This window comes from Penaeus chinensis, chromosome 30 (genome assembly GCF_019202785.1).
Source record: "Penaeus chinensis breed Huanghai No. 1 chromosome 30, ASM1920278v2, whole genome shotgun sequence".
Classification (NCBI taxonomy): domain Eukaryota; kingdom Metazoa; phylum Arthropoda; class Malacostraca; order Decapoda; family Penaeidae; genus Penaeus; species Penaeus chinensis.
Genome location: NC_061848.1, coordinates 18,416,076 through 18,426,075, shown reverse-complemented (window position 1 = coordinate 18,426,075; position 10,000 = coordinate 18,416,076). Strand labels below are relative to the sequence as shown.

At 38.8% G+C, this 10,000-nt stretch overlaps 2 protein-coding genes across 4 annotated transcripts in view; one reads left to right on the top strand and one right to left on the bottom strand.

The window, feature by feature from the left end:
* Nucleotides 1-6,436, bottom strand: part of LOC125041111 (protein shuttle craft-like) — a 24,204-nt gene extending 17,768 nt beyond the window's left edge. Inside the window, exons 1-4 of one of the 2 annotated variants that reach the window (XM_047635872.1) lie at nucleotides 6,256-6,436; nucleotides 1,921-3,808; nucleotides 1,355-1,580; nucleotides 1,028-1,191 (exon numbers count right to left, since the gene is read on the bottom strand). In XM_047635872.1, coding sequence (XP_047491828.1) covers nucleotides 1,028-1,191; nucleotides 1,355-1,580; nucleotides 1,921-3,799 — 2,269 coding nt within the window. In that variant the 5' untranslated portion in view covers nucleotides 3,800-3,808; nucleotides 6,256-6,436. Of the gene's footprint in view, nucleotides 1-1,027; nucleotides 1,192-1,354; nucleotides 1,581-1,920; nucleotides 3,809-6,054; nucleotides 6,189-6,255 lie in introns of those variants that run through there. The other variant, XM_047635873.1, reaches the window with a different exon arrangement.
* LOC125041112 (peptidyl-prolyl cis-trans isomerase sig-7-like) overlaps nucleotides 6,230-10,000 on the top strand; it is a 9,104-nt gene continuing 5,333 nt past the window's right edge. Inside the window, exons 1-2 of one of the 2 annotated variants that reach the window (XM_047635875.1) lie at nucleotides 6,230-6,367; nucleotides 9,865-9,981. In XM_047635875.1, the coding sequence (XP_047491831.1) occupies nucleotides 6,304-6,367; nucleotides 9,865-9,981 (181 nt within the window). In that variant the 5' untranslated portion in view covers nucleotides 6,230-6,303. Of the gene's footprint in view, nucleotides 6,368-7,123; nucleotides 7,434-9,864; nucleotides 9,982-10,000 lie in introns of those variants that run through there. The other variant, XM_047635874.1, reaches the window with a different exon arrangement.

Here is a 10,000-nt window from a genome sequence, read left to right as displayed (position 1 = left end):
CCCCCTTCTTACTTCTACCCACACTATGACTTGTTGCACAGAAAGGAAGCTCTCTGAGACAGAGGCTATTATTTCTTTTCCTTGACTGTACACACACATATATATCATATACCTATTATGTGTGGAGGCCAATACACATAAGCTAGGTTGGTCATCACAATAATTTCATAAACCTTCTGCTATTACAACCGTGATGACCACCATCTTTGGGTCCCAAAGGTGATGACATACAACAACAATAGCATGAGCATTATTAAATGCTGATTTAAAATATCTAACTAATGTTCTTATGGCTCTTTTGAGCTTTCTATTCAATATTTCAAAACTTGCAAAAATATCACCTGAGAACAAGAAAAAATGGTTACCAAAGTACAAGTATATCCCAAAAGATGACTGGTGCCAAAGATTAATCCCTATAATCCAGATGACATAACCATCATGCCACATGCTATTATGGGAAAATTTGGCTGTGGGCTAGGGTGACGTGTACTTGCCATTGTTAGAGTTTCAGCTGAAGGCCAGGGCGACGGGAATGACTCACAAATGGGTACACAAGACTCTTGAAGTTTGATTAGACTCTTTTTGCATTTAAGGAGGAGGTTTTTGTATTATTTCCATCAATAAATGAGTGTGAAATGCACCATATGTGAGCCATGATTGGATGAGCACTGGCTCAAGGGAGGACACTATTCCATGCTCAGGATCTTATTCTTGTATGGTTACAGTCTATTACCATCTGGATAAAACTAATCAAATGACAAATATAAACAATGGAAAATAGCGAAAAATAAAAAAGACTTAAGCAGAAAAAGAGAAAAATGGGGAGGCATGAAGTCTTGTCACTGAACAAAAGTATGCATGTGCCTACAGGCTGCACCCCCGGCAGAGTGGTCGCTCAAGTAAGCCTAATGTCCATATTTTGGAGCACATGATGGTGGTGAAGCATCCAGATCCAGTGGGTTAACATTACACTTGCCGCTCCATAAAACTGAAAAAATTTAATGAACACCAATTCATTGCCACTCACTCTGCTCTACTTCCTGCTGACAGTCACCACAGGGCCCAGAATGACATAGCTTTTCACAAGCGTGGCCCCCACAATTCAGCACCTTCCCACATACTCCCTCACACACGAAGGGCTCAGTGATGCTACAGCGCACGTCCTGACTTTTGGCTCCACAGGGACAGGACCTTTAAAGGGTATAGGAAGGCAATCATAATTATGATGATAAAAAATTATATTCATCTTTAGTATCTTTATGAAAAAAAATACAATGGATCCAAAGTAAAAGCACACTATTAGCCAAAATTACCAATAGTAAAATATCCAAAAGAACACAAATAGACCACCAACTTCTTAACGTATGCTGTGCAAGGAGGGCATGGTCCTGGATGGCATAGAATAGTGCACTTATGATTACACCACTCAATCTTCCTTCCTCGACCACACACCTCTCCACATGAATGTGGTGTGTCACGACGGTTCCACTCTGGTTCACGCAATTTACCACAAAAACAAAGGTAGGCATTTGGGACTTTTGGCGTGGCTGCTTGGCAAGCTGGACACCTCCAGCCAGACTCTATTGAAATAAGGAGATGATATTAGAATAAATCTAATAATAGGTTGAGAAAGAATTAAGCAAAGCAATTGCTTTTATTTTCTACTGCCATGATATTCATTTTGGCAATATTTTGTTAGTTATATTCCTATATTTCTAATTTGATCACTGAGTATTTCACTTACAAGCCTGTTACTCAAGATATTCTGCTGGGGTTTATGACATATCTATATTTAAGTTTTTGAAATTAGCAACTAACCAAAAAATTAAATACAGGCTTATATCTTTAACTTTTTGTTTGAGCTACATAGTAAAGGATAACTATTCTAATTCCATACAATTTTCTCTCAATCCAACTCACCTCCAGTGGAACTTTTTGCCCATTTCTTTATGCATCCTAAGTGGAAGCAGTTGTAGCAGTTGACACAGGACCATATGGCATGATGCTGCTTGATGCGGTCGCAACACACCATGCACTCATACACTCCCTTCATCAGCTGCTCCATGAGTCTGTCCCTCTGGGTCTGCTCATCCTCTTTGCTTGAACTTGTTACTCTGGGTGTTGAAACAGGGCTGCTCTCCTTCTCTGCCTTCTGTTCATTCTTCACTGGTGCTTGGGCTACCTCCCTCCCTGGCCCATCACTCTGCTCACTGCTTCCCCACAGTTTTCTCCCATTGTCATTTCTGCCTCTGCCCCTGCCTCTTCCTGGCTTTGGACCCTGAGCTGAGGTACCTTCTTCCCTCTCTCCTACCTCTCCATCAAATCCTTGCCCTTCTCCATTATTGTTCTTACGTCCATTTCTTCCGCGGCCAAAGTTTTTTTCTTGCCTGAGAGGCCTTTCCTGATTATTAGCCAGATCATAAGCATTGCTATAACCTCCATTATATGTCCTCCCATCCTCAGTTCGCACCTGCCTGTTCTTCCATTCCTTCCCTTGCTTTTCCTCTTCAGAATTGTTCCTCTGCTGCCTCTTGTCACCTCCATGACTGCCACCCCGATCATATCTCCCTCGACCACCTCTAGATCTTCTGTCATTATTGTTATCAACTTCCTTTGCTGGAGGGTTATCTGTGCGGCCAAGACTCATCCTCTGCATAAATGCTGCAGTCTCTGCCAGGGCACTTTCCCTGTCACGTTTCTTCTGATCCTGGTCATATGCAGCTCCTCGAGGTTCATACCAGTTGTAAGGCATGTTTGGCCCTTGACTCAGCCTGTCTGTTCCATAGTTTCGCCTTCCTCCTCTTCTACCCCTTCCTCCCCTTCCCCGATTCATTCCCTTATTCTTCACACCTCCTTCACTTGAAATTCCATTTACAAAACCTTCACTATCATTACCTTGGGGACTGACTTTAGCTTCACCTCCAAACGCTCCATTTTCAGCCTCATTTGGATTCTGGGGTAACTCTTTCGGAAAGTTTCCTGCTGTATTCCCTGATTTGTTGTTACCAGAGTAAGTCCTATTCTGAAAACTTAAGTTATTTTGAGGTGGATTTGCATTGACAACATTTGCAACAGAACCATCACTAGTCACAGGTGAACTTTTGTTTATTCCCTTTGAGACATTAACAGTACTACTACCAGATGCTGCCATAGTTTGACTATCACTTGGAAGCATGCTTTGCCCCACTGGTAAAGGCCAATTCTGTTCTGATTTTCCCGAATTATACCTTAAATTTGACTTTGGCGGTGGGCCTCTTCTTACACTATGAGATACAGAATTATACTGCCTTGTATTTGATTGCAAGTCCATCCCTGGCACCTGTGTTGCATTGTTTACGATATACGTCTGGTAGTTTTCATCACACATCATTCTTGTTCCTGGATTACTAGGTATCACAAAATTTCCTTCATACTGTAAGTTCCCTGGATACTGATTCCCCTGCAAGTGGCTATTTCCTTCAAAGTGACCATTTCCTTGGAAGTGTGCATTATTCTGGAAGTGATTGTAGCTTGGGTATTGGCTGTTGGCCTGAAACTGGCTGTTGCTCTGAAATTGGTTATCTCCTTGGTAGTGTCCACTCCCCTGAAACTGGGAACTGTCTTGGCAGAGTACATTACCCTGGAAGTGTGAGATGGGCATCACCCTTGGGTAAGACTGGACAAACATGTCTTGATACCCAGCTTGGAATGGTGGTACCTGCATGGGCTGGTACGTCATAGGTGATGGGAAGTTTGTGCTATATGCAGAGCCTCTTCCCGGCTGGTTCATTCCTCCGCTGTTCCGGCCAGCCTCTGCCATTCTGCGACTCTGAAAATGAAGGTTACTATGAAGGTAGACTATCTTTTCACATGGCAAAATACATGTTTATAAACAGAGAGATTGACAGATAAATATTTTTGCATTTACAATAAGCTTCACACCATAATATATTCACATATCTCCACGTACAATGATGATACTTCAACTTTTCCTTTTATGCTTTTGGGAGTTCCCCCTAAAAATTTGGATATCCCCAAAATTTGGCTACAATAATATGCAGCACTAACAAATACACAGTATAAAAAGCAATATTCTGAAATACAGAACAGCTTTTATCGTGATTTATTTTTTCACCACATGAAGATGCCAAATGAGGTAGCATATATCTGATAGTTTGTGGCTAACAGTTCTGATTTTTATTCTGCCGACCTTAATCTATATCAGTTCTTTAGGCACTAGTATTTGAAACTAGCTTTAAACAATAACATTATTCTCAAACTAAATTGTTTCCGCCCAGAAGAACCTGATCAACCTAACTGGACACACTGTCAAATGATTGCCTTAGTCTCTATGCCTTTGACATGGAGACTAAGACTGATAAAGATCAACAAACATCTACTACACATATTCTGGTAAAGTAGAACTTGACTGGAGGTGTACAAGCTCTTTCTCACCAGAAAATATATGGAGATAAGATGGTTTTTGCTGGAGCTTTTGCAGACACACAAGCTGCAGTGATCAGAATGTAGGTCACCGGTAGACATACAGATGTATTTATAACATTCTCCTATGTTTTCTGACCAAGGCCGAGACTACTGATTAAGAGACAATCACACCGAAAGTATTGGTAAAACGTTATGTACATTTACAAACTGCCAGATAATACTAACAGATAAGCATCCTACACTAAGGTGAGACTGCAGGACACAGAGAATATAGATCTTAACATGTTAGTTGCAAACACATTTTTTTTCATAAATTCAATTTTAAGTAGATAAAAGCAATTATTTAATGTTGATGTACTACTACATTTATATCAGATCATAACACACATTATCCATTAATGATTAAATATAGAAAACCTGAACTTACCATTTAACCCATTCGTGACGGGCATGTCACGTACATCCATGCCATGCCCACTGTGAGTTTACTTGCTTAATTGTTTTTACACGTAGATGGCTACACATGTACTAAGTCACCAATGAACCAATTACGAGTACTGCCTGTCTCACCCGTTTACCCATTTCTTTAATTTACAAAAATATTTTCTTTATCTTATTTTGCAATTACTAATGTTTATAACATTATAGTAATTATAATGTTTATAAAAAAAATAACACCATCGATATTCATAGAAATAGTAACAAATACATTTTCCCACCAATTCAAGGAAAGGTGAAATCAGGTAAGGCAGAGCCATTTATGTGTAGAGACATTTCACAAAAAATAAAAAAAATGAGTGCAGCATTTACCCCCTTTTTTATTCATTTCTCCGGCAGCAATGGGTTAACAGAAGAAAATGTCCGAAGACAATTTTCTGCTATGGTCATCATGAACTGATAATAAAAAAGGGATGATAAAGAGGAGAAGATAGGGACAAAGTCTAACACAACCTCTCTAGAAGAATCATCCTACCTATTAAGCCAGCCTGGGCAACCAACTACAGAAATAATCGCAAGTTTTCCTACAAAATTAAGACATAGAGAGGTCAGTGGCCTTCCTATCCTATCACACATACAAGGTGCCAATTAAGCACACCAATCAGGGGTTAGGGTACAGCAGTCTCTTATAAGATTAATAAGCAAAAGCTTTTGAACATCAAATACAGCCCTGGTAACTTGCATAACCTTTGAGAATCACCCACCCCTAATTGTACTTGATTTCACACTCTCCCTTGCAAGCCTTATGCCTTCCCGTACGCTGAAGCAAGTGGTTCACTTTGGGGCATGTGCTCCAGATTTCTCTTCTGCCATATGGAGAACCACATGAACTTGTTCCTTATACACCAGAAATTTGACAAAATAATCAAAAAAGCTTTACAAAGAATTGCAGGGAAACCCTGTCTTGGATAATGAGCACATCAGCTGTCACCTTTAGAAATATCAAATGGAAAATGACATGCTTTTCTAAATCCACAGCATTTCCCTGCTGCCAATTGAAACCACCTCAATGCCTGGCTAATTACCACACTGCCAAAATTATCATGACCCCAAGCACAAATATGCTGGATAAAAAGAGAAAGAAGAATAAATGTGAAACAACATAACATTACAACTTCTCAAATAACAAACCTTATACGGATTACCCAACCACCTCTTCTGGAAAGCCTCTCACACCTCACACGTGATCTACACAGCCACACTTACACACTTGCACGCTTAAAGGCTCGACTGTTGCGCCACGACTTGTAAGAGTGACGAGCGAGGAAGAAAAAAGCTGAGATAGCGAGACCCAGAGGGAAAATAAGGCTCAAACCCTCGGACTTTTCTTACCAACTTTCTCGCCCTTTTTAACTCGCAAAAAGCACTAAGGGCTCTTGCATGGCCACGGTCATCCTGTTCAGCTCGCGGAGGGGATTCCACACACGCACTTCGAAGACTCAAGGTTGAACGGGAGAAGAGACAGAGCCTTTTTTAATCTTTAATGATAATTTCCACGGCCTCAACACGGCCTGAGCGGAGTTGCCAGATGCACGCCGCTTGATCTCCTGGATATGTGTCATTTTTTCAGATTATGGACGCTTTTGGGCTTAGTTTTGGAGGATTTGGGGGGTTTTGTGTTAATTGGAAGATTCGGATAGTAAGAATAATATTTTTCATGGATTTTCAGTTGGATTTCATATTTTTATGAATGAATGTTTTAGTTTCTGTAATGTGAATGCTTTAATGTGAGTTTGTAGTATTTTAAAAATATGTTCTGGTGATTACCTAAGATGCATTATATTAAAGAGAATGGTAGAGTTGACAACTAAATGTATGAAGAAGGATTGCGTAATGGTACAGATATCTCGAGTATCATAGATAAATGAGTATACACAATCTAATGAAATATTTGAAACAATTAAACATTTTGAGAAGCGTAAATCCCCTAAAACAATTGTTTTCGTTTGTATCAAGCTATTTGTCCAATCATTCCTTTCGGTTGTGCCAATCATGATTAGACAACCGATTTCCTGAAAAATAACCATCTTTTTTCTGGAGACCGAGAACATTCGAAAAGGATTTTAATTGTGCTACTACACGCAAGAAACCCTAAAATCATTCAGCAAAATACCAAACATCTATAAATAATATAAGGTTGAAGTAGAGACACTGTGGTAGCATATTCAATGAAACAGCTTTTATGATCATTTTGACCCCAAATCGAATGCGCATTGTTTACGATTGTGTACCCGAGGGCTTGTTCCCTTCGCCATCCAACTAACACATTGTATTTAAAGATATGTATAGGGAAAAAAACAATTTTTAATCAAGATACGCTGGAGACTTAGCATTTTCTGCGATAATCTGATATTTTCTCATTATAACGAGGAGGTTGCTTTCGAGCGGCTTAATTTTCCATGATTGATCTTTAAGTTCCTCATGTTCAAAAGTTTTAAAAATGTCGGTGGTTATCGAGACGACGATTGGCGACATAACTGTGGATTTGTTCACGGAAGAGAGACCCAGAAGTAGGTGTTTTCAGTATTGTAGTTCTGTAAGATATAATTTGTAGGTATAAGATTAGAATAATTAATGACGAGTACCGGTAGCCGGCTTATAGTAATAAATATACAACAATTCTTATCACTTATAGAGTGTAACTTTGCACTGTTTCAGAGCTATCACCTACTGCCAGTTGATTTTACAAGAGGGCTAGAAAATTAATAGCAAGGATATTAATATTTTCTGACTGGTAAATCTTTACAATATAGACCCACTCACCGGAGACTAAGTCCCCAACTTCATGTCACAAAATCTGTTCAGCAATCTAAGCTGCCCAAGCGGAGAGTTGTTTGGGGGGCTCTGCTCCCAACACCCCCTTGTCATGCATATTGCAGGATAGAGTAGATTCTCAAGAGCACCAAGTGGAGTTAATTTGTGACCAGTGCTTACCATTACCATTTGTGTCTGCAGATTATTTCATGTAATGACAAAAACAACTTTTAGTCCTACACAAGAATATCACTGTTGCATTATTGCTTCCATACTGTATTGATTAACCTTCAGATCTTTAAAAATATGTCTGTTTTGCAAAGAACAAGTTAAATTTTAAGAGATATGATTTTCTTTTTTAACCCAATGGCGACGGGTCACAGCTATCGCCGTCATAACAATACAGCAAAAACGGCTGTCCGCAGCGGCGCCGCGCCAAAACGCCCCGAGGCAATGATTCGGCTTGATGTACCGAATTAGCGCGCTCAGAGTCGTCGCGCTGCCGCCGTTCGCCAGAGCGTAGAGTTTTTTTTAATTTTCTATACCCGACGCCATTAGGGTTAATAATGCTGATTTTGCCAATCAATAGTAACGAAATTTAAACAATGGGTTGCTTATGATGTTAACTAGTCAGTCATAGTGTTAGTCACCAGCAACCAGAACCATCAAAAATGAATACTATGGAAGTTGTTAGGTAAAGTTAAGAGTATGAACTAAATTTAAAATGTAAAAAGCTAAATACTGAACTAATTAAACATGGATTATGTTTAAGGTTCTGTCCCTATAATCCGTTGTTAAAAAAGGATCTTATAGCCCCTTTTTCTTGGTCTGCCATGATAAAGCCTGATCAACTAACCTGATATTTACCAAAAAATTAATCACAAGCTTCCACCATGCAAAAGTGTGTCACTCCACATTGATATATTTGTTCCTTTTACTGTGTCTTAGTAGAAGATTCGGTCATGACAACTGTTCATAAATGGATTTTGGACAGGGTTGGATCTTATGCCATCTTTACCTATTATTAATATGAATATTTTTATACACTTTAATTTCACATTTTGAACCCTAGTAGATTCCAGGCTTGGAGTCTAATCTATCCACTTAATCACATGTCTCTAATTTATCACATCATTGTCTTTTTTTTTTTCTTTTTTTTTTTCCCCAATTTTCACCCATAATTTCCCTGGTATGCTTCATGTTCTTCCCAGCTATCAGGGCCATTAGTACTGGTATAGTTGGCAACCATTAACTAAAACTACTGAAAATGAACATTGCATGAGCAGTCCAATACGGTAATACTAGTTTCATATGTATTAGCATCATTATTTGGTAAATTTAATTCATATGATTTTGGAAAATTCTCCTGAATATAACCATGCAAAGATATAGAAACATAAACATTACTGCTTTGTGCAGGAACCAAAAGTAGCACCTCAAGTTACTGTGCTCTGTCAAAAGCCAAGAAACCTCCACCATATACATTTTGGTAAGATTGAGCTTCATCCCTGGCAAATTGTAGTTAGACTCAATAGAATCAGTCCAAGCTCAAACTTGCCATCATACACAATAAGAGGTTTCTTGACCTTTTTAACATGGAGTCAGGTTTCATCTTATTGAAAGTGATATTTGAATAAATATATTTTAGAAATAATGAGATAAAAGTGTAGACTAAAAAATACATTACTGCCAAACTTGATTTTTTGTATGATCTAGATAGTTATTGTTATAGAATGATATATCAATTAGAAAATGCAGAACTTTGCATATGTGTAGGATGGTAAACAAGTAGTCTATTCAAAAGGCTGTAGTAAAGAAGTGGAAAAGGGTTAATCTTTAAGGTATGGACACACTATGGTAGGGAAAATTGAAGATGGTATTCTTGTAGAGGACTAAAAGTGGCAGTTGTCGGTACAAGAAATAATCTGCAGATATGGTAGGGGATGAAGCAACTTTTGCTGTCCTTTTCCAGCACTGTGTACTATATCTTCTGAATGTGACAGTGCCATGTAATGTGTGCTCACAGGACATAAAGGCAATGGAGACTCAAAAAACTACTGAAATGTTTTTTATAAAGAGGTAAAAATTCTTTTGGCATCTTTTGCCATGGGTAATAACTCATAACCTAATTGTGATGACTGCCATATATCATCCTTGAAGAGTTAACTTTATTTTACTTACTTTCAGCATGCTTGAACTTCCTTAAGCTATGTAAGATGAAATACTACAACTTCCACTTGATCTACAGTGTGGAAAGAAATTTTATAGCACAGACAGGAGACCCATCAGCAAGTGGACGTGGAGGTATGATTCTTGTTCTTTT